Raw genomic sequence first — 14,937 nt, forward strand, 5'->3', positions numbered from 1 at the left:
AGGAATACAGTTTTTCAGTCATGAATTATCTTTGGCGAGGGAAGTCACTTTTGTTTTATTTAATTTCAGCCATCTCTTTGCAACCTTAATTCAAGGGTTTTTCAAACTTTTAACATTTTATACGATATAAATAAGAATTAAAAATATGTGTATTGTAAAAGTATCATTCTTTATAAAAGTATTTTTCATTTAAAAAGCAATTTTTCATCCATCAAACAATTAAATGGAATGTTTAAAATCAAATACTCTATTTAAGATGCATTGATTTTTGAACTAAATGAATAATACATTTTAAACATAGACTATTTTATTGACGAAGCTTTTACACTCTAATAAAGTGCTGATATAATATATATTGTGGTATATAGTGGGTAATAAAACTAAATAGCAAATATTAAGATTTATTTTTCATGAGGATTAATGCAATGAATAAATCTATTCTATTGCAACTATTTCCAATATGTTGGTTTTATCTTCATTTATTTTACATTAAATCAAAAATGTATTAGCTTAACTTGAATGGCTCAAGCTGGCTAAGTGCCTGGGATCTATCGTCAGGAAGTGTAAATCTCAGGAATCGTCTAGTTGCATGTGAGAAAAAATTGTTAACTGTTATTTCCCTAATTGTTAAAAATTAAAATGCTTCAATCAAATATGGCAGAATACGCTGTCTTTTTTTACAACTTGGATAACAAATCAAGTTAAATAATCCAAAGCAAAATAATTTTTTTACTAGATATTTATTTTCCATTCAAATCAAATTTTTTAAGGGAAAACTCATTCAGGCACTCTTCAAAGGTTTATGTTTTACTAAGGAAGAGAATATCTTTGAAAATCCTCGGATCTTTTTTAGAAAAAGAAAGAGAATATATCAATTAACTCCACTGGCTATCTAAGGTTTTCGCATTGAAGTTCATGACAAATGAAATTAGGAATAATTTTATAATGAGTAACTAAACTCCAAAAAATAAAAAATAAAAAAAGAGAGAGAGAGAGAAAGAAGGCAATAAAAATTGCCATCTCTAGGAATGTAAATTTTATTGAGTCATTTTTATTATGCAGAATTCTACATTTTAATCGCCATTGGAGAAGATATATATTTATAGAAAGTGTAAGAATATTATGGAACCTGTTCTTCACTGTGGTGTCCCTTTCATTATTTGAACATACACCCTTCTGATCTAGAGCCAGATCAGAAGATTGCTGCCATATTTCGCTCTGCTGTTGTATCAGGACTCGAACCCGTTACGTCCAGATTACGGGGAAGGCGTGTTACCCATTGGCCAGGACGACGGCACTTTTATTTTGTGATGGTTCTCATAACTTTTAAGCTTAATTAGATAACAAGGACGAAATCTGAAGTGATTATCCATTCTACAACAAATAGGAACAATGTGAGATTGTTTGACGTTCAACGCAGATTTAAAATTCTTTAGGTTTTCTACTTTTGCTTGTTATCATCAATGGAGTATCGATCCGGGATCAAAGAGCGTGTGAAAGCTCCTGGTGCCAGTCTTAGAGGCTCATTTTGGATAAAATATTAGGTCTATTATTAGTATGATGTGAATTATTGTAATAAATGTTAAATATTCCTTATAATATTTCTTTTTAATATGAAATATTATGAAATAACGGGAAAGTATACTAGCACCAATACTAAAAATTATATCTAGGAGGCATTTATTGTTTCTAAACTTCTGATGATAGCGGGGGGGTGGGGGTAAAAATCATATGACCTGGGTGCTAGTTACCTTCGTAGTAACAATATGCCTAGAATAACCTTTTGCTAATAATGAGCCAACTGTAATATTTATAGTTCATTTCTTCATATTCTTAATTTCTTTTAAAAAATGAAAATTTAACCTACTTATAGCTGTCGTGATCGAATATGCTTAACCTTATGTAAAAGGAAAAAATTCCGAGATATATTTTTCTGATAAACAGAATGATTAGTGAAATTAAGAAGAAATTAAAACAGGCTTTGAATTAGTTCAAATAAGGAGTGAGAATATATTACTTTTTTCTCATCTGAACCATTATCGCTTATTAAAAAAAGGGAATCTTCTGGCTAAAAATATTATTTAATATGAATTGACTAATGAATTGAATTATGTGTCTCTGAAGTGTTTCATGCAATTCGATTTTTCCAGATGTATTTTAGCCCACATAAAGTCTTTCCAAAATTTCCGAACCTTTTAAATAAGTAAATAGTTAAAAATAATAAAGCCATAATATTTTAATCCGTTATTATTCTTATCTTAAGTAGAAAAAGGAAAATCCGCTTTACAGACTTAAATATGAAAGCATATTTCATTTGTATTAAAAGCTATTTAATCTCAGATTTTGTTAAATTTAAAATAATTTATTCATTTATTAATAAAATTTTGTAGCAGTTAAAGGTTATTTCCTTACTATCAAAACATTTCCAAAATGAAAATAATTCTTCAAATACTTTCTGATTGCAAATTTAAATTTTTGGAAATTTGAAAAATATTATAAGAAATTTTCGATGTATAAAAAAATGTCTAATAATTTTCATTCTTGTTGTTTAAAATGAAAGGAGCATCTCTTATCTAGAGTGGCTTAAGCACATTAGGTGTCTCTGGCACAGAAGTTCTTGGGAGCCCTTTGAAAGCATCACAAGTACGAACTTGTAAATTTCGACGTGTCAGTTATGATGTTTCAAAATATGTTAATTTCACGTACTTTTATTCACGGCAATTATATTTTATTAAAAATAATTGTGTTTTTTTAATTGCTCTTTTGTTTAATTTTAACTGTATAATTAATTATATTTATCATTACTTGTTAACACAGCAGCTTTGCTGTATAAACTGACGGTCGTGATGGATTTGTGTCGACAGTTAGAAATTAGCATAGCATTCTTTTGATTGTCATTATTTCCCAAATTTTCATTTAATTATTCATTTATTTTCTTTTTTCTGCTCCTGTCTGACATTTAGCTATAAATTTCAGATGTGGCGGCAGAGGTTTACCGACAGGGGGTGGGGATGGGCAAGGCAAATCCGATATTGAGGCAAGCATATTTTCTCTAATTTGCTTCAAAATAACTTATCAATTTCATATTAAATCCAATTAATTATTAATTAGCTCTGTAGAATTCTTCACTCTCTTAATTTCCTTTTTTATTCAGATACTGGCCCTAATTTTTCTCTCAATGTTAAAAAAAATTGCTATGATATGTATAAAAAAAAATGTTCTCTATTTCTTCTTCTGGCCACCAAAAGATTGTCAATATTTGAATCTATTCTTTTAGACTCTTCAGATTTATTTGTATTGACATATAATTCCATAAAAAAATTATATTTCATTCTAGTTCGCTTGATAAATATTCGGAATAGCATTAGCTTGTCACCTGCCTAAGAGAATTTTTAAATAATAATTGCAACAACGAGCAGAAATTCAGACAATATTTTGAGTCTGAGACAAATAAGTTCGTGTGCACGAACAAAAATTTACTGCTGTTCGAACAAGAATAATACAGAATGTGGAAAAGATATGATGGTATTGTTTTTTAAGAAGGTCGGAGAAAATATTTTGTAAATTTATCGACGAATTTATTCTTTTATATAATGCTTAGTAAGGTTGTGAAAAATGAACTATTTAAATATTAAATTCCCCATGTGATGTACAAGTGTATATTTAGATTAAAAACCAATGTATTTTAATCAAAAAGGATTAGATCTTTAATTTAAACTCCCCTATCTTCAATTTTAGGCACATGTTCGTATCTTTAAGTACTCCCCTCCCCCCTTCTCCTCAGAGTTGTTGCAAGTTAATATTCCCCAAAATATGAGGAGGGGTTGCCTCAATTGTATGCTTTGTTTTTTCTTATACGTTATATATAAATATTTTATGAATATTTATTTTAATAATCTTTTCTTGAGACTCCTTTATTGAAAGTTTATTCAAAATAATATAGAATATAGAAAAATGCTTGCAGAAATAATTGTATAATAGTTGCAGTTTTACGGTTTTTGTCATAAAGAATTATTGAAGGAAAAATGAAAGAAAAAAATAAGACTGGATTCTCCGATTGCATAATTAAAATATTGAATACTAATTTATTTGATAATTTTAGTATATACTTGGAAAAGCTAATATAGTTTAGCTAAAAAGCTATTATATCATATATATTCTTATCGTCAGTTGCGTACGATAATATTTTATTAGTGAAATAATTGCAGCTTAATGAATTAGATTGCAAAAAATATTTATTTTACTATTAAATAAATCTAATTTACGTTTACAGAATTTACCTACCCCAATGATTTATAATGAATTCACATAATTTGGCGATAGTAAAGCAACTCTTCTTAGAATGTTAGTGTGCATATTGCAGAAGTATGTGAATAATAGTTGTCTACGTTTTATTAAATTTACTTTAACCATTAATCAAATTTTAGTCAAAGAATTATCATAATAAAATAAGCATGATAATTAAAAAAAACTTGCAACTTCATTGCCGATAAAGTAGCAGCTAGATAAATGAAATGACTATTCTTTTCCGAACTATTCAATGAATTCAGTATAACAGAAAACAACCTTATCGCCCTATTCATGTATAATGCAAATGTTTTAATTTTCCTTTTAATTCCGCCGGCAAGTGAACTGAACAGTGGAAGAAAATAAAAATATTTTTCATAAATTCTGATGATTATAACCTAAAGACAAACGAAAGGCTCCAAAAGTGCGGCATTTTATCCACTTGTCAAAATGTCGGTTATTCTGCTCAAAATAGTGCAAATTATAAGCTAAATGAATTGCATTTGAATCAGATATTTGTAAATATACTGGCGTAGCTTCATACACATCTATCGCATAGATTTCTTAATCGACTGACCAAAAATTATCAGCAAAATGCGGTGTCTTATTGACCTGTCATCCTGTTGACTATTTTGCCAAATGTAATAATTCTACCGGCTTAAACAGTTACTTAGATATTAACTTTAAACTAATTTTTAAATTATTATATTCATTAACGCCCAGCTCTTCAAACCGTTCTGAAGCAAAGAATTTTATCTACGAAACTCCAAATTTGTCGCCGGGGGGGGGGCAACGCCGCCACTGATAAATGTACTGAAAGTTTAATTGGTGTTCGTTTGAGCGGGAAACTTCAAGGTGCATCGTTTATCAAAAGAAATATATTTCATGGATTCAGCATTTTATTTGTATGGGAAATGCTAAATTATTTGTATTAACTTTATAAAAATAATTCAGTAATCTAGTGTCACAATATTCCTACGATAAAAAAAGAAATGAGAATCACGCATCAATTAAGCTTCAATTCTTTATTCCAAATAATTAAGAAATTCTTTTTTAAAACTGAAAATTTTGACTTGAATTAAAGTTAAGACAAACGAAATTATTATGCTTCAATTTATTTAATAAAATGATGAAAAGGGTGTTTTTCGATCATCTAATTCTAATAGGGCTCAAAAATTGCGTCTTTGCATTCTAATCAAAGGGAAAATTTTGAAAAGAAATTATATCTTGAATCTTCAAAAGGATCTGCAATTTGGATAAATTAACAAAAACACACCAAAATTTATTTTTACCCGAAAATTGTGCAGACAATTTTTGGTTTCTAGATGCATTTAAATACTTCATTTGCCTAATTGCTGAAAATTTATGTTTAAAAATTACACTTTACATGCTGATTTTGTTCTAAAGGCCTAAAAATTTCCAATTCAGCTTAAAAAATGAGATTTTACCATTAAAAAATATATTCAATATTTTATTAAATGGCAGGCTTGGGAAAGATAGAACTGACTTATAATAATAAAGAGAACATTGATTATTACAGGAAAGTAATGCTAAATTTCAACAAAAAATAAGGTTTAATTTAATTATATTAACGTCCCGTTTTAAAGCAACGCTAGGGCTATTTTTGGACGGACCTCGTAATTTTGAACAGCAGTCAGATGACGAGTACGACACCTGAACTAGCAGCCCCTTCTCCAAATTTTCACATCACACCAGCGGGAAGACGTTTGGCCCCTACATGTACCAGACCCGTTTATACGGCGGTTCTTCGGTAGGATCGGGTCTCGAATCCGAAACGCTCCGGTTTCGAAGCCAAGACCTTATCACCGTGGCCCTCGAAGAATAAGGAGAAAGAATAACATAGAGGTTAATTCAACGCAGTTACAGAGATTCATTTACTTGCTTCATTTCAACGAGCTACCATTTAGACATTCATGCGATTTTTCAGACAATGAAATTGGAGTCGCATTCTTGGAAATTTGGCAAAAAATTGGCTAGTTGTGAGAAAGTACTCGTTATGAATTTCAAAGAAATTTAATTTTGTAAAACTAATGTAAAAAGACTGAATGACTTTCATTACCTTACAAATATTGCTGAAATAATCTAATTTGGCAGTAAGAAGCCTGGAACTTTTATTCACTTCCAGTTGCTCGTATAAGTGAATCGAGTATTCCGATTGATCATTTCCAAAACAAACCTTAAAAACGAATTCAAGATGCTTGTAAATTAAATTAAGTCGATATTAAAAGTTATCAGTCTCTGAAATAAGATTAATTATGTTTCGGGAGTTGCTCAAGTAACCAGACATTAACTAAATAACATTAAGAAAATAATTAGTTATGTGATTTGAGCGAAACACCTTCTTTTGTCACCGGGAGAACGCATCTAAGATCTGAGATAATTGAGAGTGCTAAAGCCAAGAACTCAAAATCTGAAAGCGTTTCTCAAAAAGTCGTAATGCTGTGATCTACCTGAAACTGATGTGTAAAATAAATCCAATGATGGAAAGCTTGATAAACCGATTCATTATTTTAACATTATTAGTTTAGATTTTAACTCGCATAGAATGAATTTTTAAATTATGAATTGTTAAAGCCTTCATGGCTTTTAAATGTATATCTGGCTCGATGGCTGGATAGGATATGGGTAGAACTCCAATTGTAACTATCTCTTCATAATGAGTTTGGGATCATTTCATAAAAATTGTGAATATTAAAATGATCCACTCTTATCGAAATAAAATGTGTAAAATCGCTCACTTTAGCGAGGAGTCCAGCTAATATCCTATAATCTAAAATAGCACTTTGCATCTGGCTTTAGTACGATTTATCAATACAAGTTAGAAAAACCATTAAGCAAATTTTAATTCCAATTATTTGATTAAGCTCTTTATCGCACAATGGGTAATAAAGCACTTGAATAAAATTTGCTCTTCAATTTTCATCTTTTTATATTCCTTTTGATAAAAATAGAAAAACTATTACTATATAGTAATAAAGGAAGGCACATTGAAGATATACTACCACTTGATCAACAAAAATTAAATCTGAATGAAAGATTATTGTAATTTAAATTGATAAATACAGATTATTTGTAGGTAAGTGTTAAATTATGTGATAGGTAGTAGCAAAACAAATCAATAATGAGCTATAGCTAACATTTCTATGCAATCTATATTTCTTTTATTCGCCTAAAAAAATTAATTGAATTTAGCAAAAATTAAAAACATATATGACACAAAATGTGAAAAATGGATTTATACATGCTTTAAAAGAGTTGACCACCAAAAAATATTTGAAATTATATCAAAGAGTTTAAACCTCATAGTTAATATCATTTTGTATAGAATTTACATCTACTGTCTTAAATATTAAAAGAATATTATCCAAATAGCTATTTCGTATTCAAAGACAATTAGAAATGGAAAGGAGTTACGCTGATTTTAAAAGAACAACATGAAGAACGGAATTATTAAATATCAAGTTTCTCAACGAAGGTTTTTTTGTATTTGTAATATAATCAATGAATTTGGATAATTCTAAGCAATTAATGTCAAAATACTTCGTTGCACATGTAAATTTACTTATTTAAAAACATTGCAATGGCATAATCTTTCTCAGCTATTTAGTTTTCATTAAAATAGTTAGGTGTGCTCTCCCAAAATTTCTAATTCTCGTCTTAGGTCCCCTTTTTGTTTTCTCGCTACTGCATGAGGGAAGACCGAGAATTATTGGCATAGTTAATAAAATCGCAGCCAATCATAAGCGCAAATCGACAGCAGAGCAGTAAACGTGTGTGATTCGTTTCATTTCAGTTTTGAAAAATGTGGATTTCTAAGAATTCTGTTGAAATCTCATGCAACAGTCGATGCAGAGGGATTCCTTATAAAAGAATTTTAAATATCGTAATTTATTGAACTGTGTCGTAACTAGATCATTATGGTTTAAATGTTCTGATCTAATTTTATCCAACATATTTTCCAGCATTCAGGTCTAGGGTTACGGGAAGTTTATTTCTCCTGTAAGAACAAAGATATTGTGCAATATTTTTATGGTGTTGTTCGATGTTCTCAGTGCTATAGAATATTGTGGCAGTGTTGTGCAGCATCCTGGGCTATTACTATCCTATTAATAGATTGCTGGTTATTTCATTATTTAAAAAAAAGGAAAATAAACTAATTTTAACAGCTTTTAGAGAATCTCCGCCACAGAAATTTTTAACCTAACGTTTAACTTGATTTCAAGAGCTTTTTCTTTAAAAACTAACAAAAACCCTCCTGACTGGTAACATTCTCGAATGATATTCTTGAGAAAAGTAACTACAACTCGTTAATTTTTTTAAAAATGCTTTTTGCGTTCCAGATGACCTCGGTATATGACAGTTTTAATTTAGACAAGATCTTGCTTAGGTAGTGTATTTCTGGAGGAAGAATTTTTAGATTCGGCTTTTCATTTTTTGTTTGTGATGCTTTTCTACATATCAAAGCAATTTTATCATAATCTTAAAAGTTCTATTTGGTGAAAATTTTCTTTCAGTCGGATTTTGCTGCTAACCGCCTTTCATCCCATCATTCTAAATCTGGGCTGCAGATATTAGGTAGTTATTTTTACTTGCTTATGATACAGGATAAATTAGACTAGAAATGTGTTTTCTATTAGCTCCAAATACCCAAAAACATTGTTACAATATCTTCGCAATACTGTTCAGCATTTAGAATATCTAAGAACATTGTGTAGATATCGAAAAATATTTTGTGCTAATTGGATTGCTAATGTAGGGTATAATGAAATAGATTTTATTCCATTCCAAAGCTTTTCCTAACACGTTTTTGATGGAAATATTTTGAATATAGGACTATTGCAGTGACAAACCAATTCACTGCTCCGGGAGTACAAAAGATCACAAATGTACAGAAGAAATTGAGGCGGCGGTACTTGAAATTTCCGAGGCTTTATGTTCGGTTCTTACGTTCAACGTAGATCGTGTCTTTCACCTTCTCTCGTAACACAAATAAGGACTTAGCCAATAAGCAAACGAATTTCTCTTCGATATATTGCGACATATAACTGTTGTGCGTCCCTTGGCGAAGCGTTTGTATCGAGATTTAAGCTGTATGAAAACAAGCTTTCGGATTTAAATTGCCTGTGTGTCCCCTGGCGAAGCGTTTGTATTATAAATTAAGTTGTACGAAAATAAATCAATTTCAAATGCCAAAAACAAGAGTAACTAATCGCCACCTTATTTATGGGGTATTTTTTTCCCTTGATAACTTATAAGAATTATGATATTCATACGTGTAAGATTACTTTGAAATTTGACTAATCTAATAAATCAAGCCCCATTCTTTTCATTTAGTACTAATGCGACCCGCAATTTCTTATGCGAATTGGTTTGCAGTATCACAGTTGATGCATTTTGTAACAGTGCATGAAAGGCAATTTTGTGCTTTATTGAGCTTATAATTTAAAAAAATAAATATTTGACATCTTAATGATTTATTAATTCGTGAAACAGATTGTGTGAGATGGATTAATATGTATTTCAAAAATAATCCTCTGTTTTGTAGATATATTTACGAATTTCGAATCCCCTAAACAATAAATAATGAATTAAATCAATTTATTAGATAAAATAATAAACCATTCCAATTCATAATATCTTTTTGTTGTTGTTGTTGTTGTTGCATCGTATAATGGAACTTAAATTTATCTTGTACCACCATTATTGTGTCTACATATGGGCAGGGTCGATACTTAAGAATAAAATCTCAAAAATTTTAACTAAATATTAAAACTTGATTGTAGATATTTTAGTAATATTTTGAATAGAGCCCATGGATTGGAAGTTATTTAATTATGTAAAAATAAGAAGCTTAGAAATGCTAAATAATAAAGATTCTTGATGGCATATAGATTGTGTATTTGGATAGGAATTTTTTTTTATTTTTGGTCATTGGTTTTTATGTCTTAAATTAATTCCTGCTGTCAATAAGCTTTTAAAGAAATAGTTTTTTTGTAAGTTTATATCTAGTTTAACATTATTTTTAAACTAAACATTTATTTAAAAATTTTACATAAATCACAATATTCCTAATTAAGACTTTTTTTTTTGTTAAATTTTGCAGGTAGATGAATGTAACATGACTGAAGGGGAAACGAAAAAAATAGTGTTGACTACTGTTTTTGCCCCTCATGTTAAAAAACATGCTCAAGTGCTTTTAACAGAGCCTAACATTGGATTATGTCGTAGACAAGTGGAAATATTTAATCCCAAGCCATCTTTTCCATCTTATGATGAAGAAGAATCTAATTGTGATAAATTCCAACTAGTGATTCCTTATGCTGGTGTGAAACTTGAATGTATGGTAATATTTCAGTCTTCAGCGCCTGACTGTCCACCTGATTTTGTATTCTCAGATCATAGATTTTTTGCACCTCTTAATCAGGTGGAATCTTTGTGTTCGTGGGATGTGCGTAAACCAGATGCACTGTTAAAAGTCTTGAAAGAGATAATGCAATTTTATAAAAAAAAGCAAATTCAAATCTTAGACCGTTATGAGCAATTAAGTTTTGAATATTTGTGTTTATTTCAGCTTCAGAATTTTAATGAAGATGATATTGAGATCTTAGTTCCAAATGAACAAGAAAGTCCAGTTATATTTCTTATTAAATTGCATGTTGATTATTGCCAATTATTTCCTGATTACTATCGAGATGAATCTGATACTAGAGACTACCCTCTATTATTGGTGTTTTTTCCAAATCGTGATAGCAATAGAAGCTATCAAAGAGTGTATTTGTCAAAAAAAACCCAATCTATCGTGACCATTGATGAAAATTTCCAGTTGCCAGATGATGTTACTGATAATTATCTTACTAGATATATTATTGCTCTTGAGAACGAGCTTAAAACAAAAATCCAATTAGCAGCTTCTCGTTATGAAAGAAGAAGAATGTACTTTGTAAAATTTCTTACTCACTTTGATAAATGTATTATTGAATATGATAGTACATTGTATACTACCATGGCATTATTATTAGAAGAAGGTGATTTTTATTTCATCCTTGAAATCACTTTGCCTGATGATTTTCCTATAGGAACACCAGCACTTCTGTTCCGTTCAGTTTATCACTATTACAAAAAGGATCCTTTTACAGCATCTGTTGATAATTATCCTTACTGTCCCACCTGGCCATTGCAGAAAGTCTTAGAAGAAACCATTAAGTTTATTACTGAATATGTTCCTCTTTTTCGACAAGACAGTGCAGCTTTTGCTTGTAAGTATGGTAATTAATTATTTATGCTTGTATATAGGTTCCTGATGCAGGGTAATGCCTGAAATAAACTATAAGCTAAGAAATTAAGTATGCAGTTCATTTCTGTATCCAGTCATAAGTAGGTGATAATGATTGGAAGAAACCAATGATATAGCAAAGAGAAATGGTAACCAAGACCTAGAATCCTCCCCACTCCCTTATTTGCATTTGGTTTTGAAAGCTGAAAGAGTTTCTGCAATATATTGCTTTAGGACATCCCTCCCTGTATATAGGAGGTGTTGATTACTGTGGTAAACTAACTCCTGTTTTTTTTATTAAAATGATCTGAAGAAAAAGAATTAAAATGTGTGATTTGAAAAGTATTGTTATCAAATGCATGGTTGCTAAAACCCTTTTAAACTTTCTTGGTTTTGAATGAAAGTATAATTCCCTTTACCATATAATGCTAAGCTCGGTAAAGTGAAAATTATAAGTTGGTCCATTCTGCTTCTCAGTACCCTATATAAATATATGTTGAATTTAAAGAGAATATAAACTAAGAAATTAAGTATGCTGTATATTTTATTTCCATTTATAAAAGCTACTGACTGAGAGAAGCCAGTGGTGTAATATTGGTAAATTTTTCTTGGGTAATTAAATTGTTGATCCTTTTAAAAGGGATTTTAAAATATGAAATAAATGGTCCGATATTTTGCTTTGCCACTTTCTCATCCATGATACATGACTTGAAAAACTTGGAATTTCAGTTAAACTCTAGGAAAATGTAGACTTTATTCTTTGAATTAGAACATATCTGTTATTTGCTATTATTGAAGAGCCAGCATTTAAGACATATTTCCTTTGTTTATAGTAAAACACAACAGCTTTCCAGTTAGAGTAGTTTTAGTAACCTGGTATGTCTTAATAAATTCCTCAACAGTATGAATATATATAACATCTGTAAGGTAAAAGATGTTCTCCATGCAAAGATAATGCTTTAAGCTTAGATTTACGTTGATGTTGCTGTGGTGATAAATGGAAAAAAAGTGATTGTGATGTATCTCTTTTAAAAAAAGCACAACAAAAAAATTACAGCAAACTTTAAAACCTGATTTCTTTTAATTTATGTTGAACATTTAAAAAAATTAATTATAAATTTTCTTCCTGGCACAAAAATGTAGATTTCACTTTTTTAGTCTGTGTAATATGTATTTGTGAAATGATTATTATTATTATTATTTTTCCTTTAGAAACATAATTATAATTTTTTTCTTCAGAAATTACTGAGTAATAAAATAACAAACAAGTTTAATTAGATCATCATTTTATATAAAAAGTAAAAGGTATGAAAAATGCATGGCTGAAATGTGAATGAAGCTATCAGCTCCAAGTAATTGAATAAATTTTTATTTTAATACTGTGCAACAAAATGTTGTTTCTAGATATTGATATTGTTGTACAAGATTTTTAAAACATAGTAAAAATGAACAAACAAAGAACAGCATGCTTGATAATAGCAAGTAAATAAATGTTTTGGTCAGCATGCTTCTTTTATATCTCAAATAATATCTTCCTACATGAATATAATTTTATAAAGAAAAATCTATACTAGCCCCATTATGAGCTGAAATCCAAAGGCAGCAGTCCATTTTAGTTATTCACACATTTTGATTTATATGTTGGTATTATCTTGTTACAATCAATATGTGCTAGTAATGGTAAAATTTCTCTTAATTTTTAAATTTATTTTCAATATAATAATTATTTTATGTATAAATATAATTATTTCATGGAATAAATATTTCATGTATAAATTACGCGGAACCTGCTAAAGATAAATATAGTAAATGTAATATTTACCAAAATATATTTGAGATACTTAAAATTCACAGTTTCAAAATCTTTTTATATTCTAAAATGATCTAAAATATAAAATCATAGTAAAAAAATTAGCATAATAAAAATTATTATAAAATTGACCCATATAATGAATTTATTTTATATTTATTGATTTTGGGACTAATTTAATTTTCGAATTACTTAATGTGATTAAAAAGTTTTATACATAAGTCTTTATATGCGAGATAATACAGTTGTAAGGATAAGACTTAAAAGTTCTTTTTTCATTGAAAACTTTTTTATTAATCATCTAACAAAAAAATTCTGTTTTACTTGCATGAAGGCAGACAAAGACAGACTTTTAAAATTTTGATCAATTTTAAAAGTGTGTCTGATAGGCTTATGATTTCCCAGAATTTATTAAAATATTATTTACAACTCTGATTTAGAGAAACAAATGAATTTATTTTGAAAGAAAGGATTAAACCAGCAATTCATAATTGACTCAGGAGTGTAAAATCCTGCTAGTGTGTTAGCTAGAAAAATAATTTCACAAACACATAAAAATAATAATGAGGAGAGATTTTGTCTTGCAAAATTTAGTGGGCTCTACAGTTATATAATTTTTTTTAAATATGTAACATTTTCTTTCTTTGAAATATGTTTTGGAATTTTATTAAATGGTATGTTTAATTTAATTACATGTGGTGACCAATAATAATTAAATTTATGATTTTTTTTTTTTTTTTTTTTTTTTTTTTTTAATAGGAAAACTGAAGATTACCTCTTATGGAATGCTGGGCATTCAACATAGTGCACAAAATTGCCATTTTTTTTTTTATCTCAACAATTTTAGTTGTTACTGTATTGTTTAATCATCCTACATATTTTGTTCCATGTCTCAAGTCATTATTCCTTTTAATTTTTTACTTCAAAAGAACAAGTTCAATCTTATTTTATCTCAATATATTATTCACTTATGGTCATGCAGTTGCATCATTATGCATGTTATATTCCATGTTTCAAACCATTATTCATGTAATTTTTTATATCACTAATAAACTTTTATCTGTTTATATAATAAAAACATTTTTTTACTGTTTTTTTAATTTACTATATACAGATTATTTGGATGTTAAAGGAATACAGTTTTTCAGTCATGAATTATCTTTGACGAGGGAAGTCACTTTTGTATTATTTAATTTCAGCCATCTCTTTGCAACCTTAATTCAAGGGATTTTCAAACTTTTAACATTTTATACCATATAAATAAGAATTAAAAATATGTGTATTGTAAAAGTATCACTCTTTATAAAAGTATTTTTCATTTAAAAAGCAATTTTTCATCCATTAAACAATTAAATGGAATGTTTAAAGTCAATTACTCTATTTAAGATGCATTGATTTTTGAACTAAATGAATAATACATTTTAAACATAGAATTTTCTATTGACGAAGCTTTTACACTCTAATAAAGTGCTGATATAATATATATTGTGGTATATAGTGGGTAATAAAACTAAATAGCAAATATTAAGATTTATTTTTCATAAGG

The 14,937-nt window shown here is 28.7% G+C and overlaps 1 protein-coding gene across 4 annotated transcripts; it reads left to right on the forward strand.

Moving 5' to 3' along the window:
* Nucleotides 1–8,679: 8,679 nt before the first annotated feature.
* Nucleotides 8,680–14,426, forward strand: LOC129958082 (BRISC and BRCA1-A complex member 2-like). Of its 4 annotated transcripts, none has more exons than XM_056070266.1 (3): nt 8,680–8,883; nt 10,412–11,564; nt 14,151–14,426. In XM_056070266.1, coding segments are annotated over exons 2-3 (1,140 nt in total). In that variant the 5' UTR covers nt 8,680–8,883; nt 10,412–10,426; the 3' UTR covers nt 14,153–14,426. The 4 variants fall into 4 exon arrangements, with proteins under 4 accessions (XP_055926241.1, XP_055926242.1, XP_055926239.1 ...); XM_056070267.1 differs by lacking the exon at nt 8,680–8,883 and adding an exon at nt 9,318–9,450; XM_056070264.1 differs by lacking the exon at nt 8,680–8,883 and adding an exon at nt 9,335–9,536.
* The last annotated feature ends 511 nt before the right edge of the window (nt 14,427–14,937 follow it).

The sequence above is a fragment of the Argiope bruennichi genome, chromosome X1 (assembly GCF_947563725.1).
Source record: "Argiope bruennichi chromosome X1, qqArgBrue1.1, whole genome shotgun sequence".
Classification (NCBI taxonomy): Eukaryota; Metazoa; Arthropoda; class Arachnida; order Araneae; family Araneidae; genus Argiope; species Argiope bruennichi.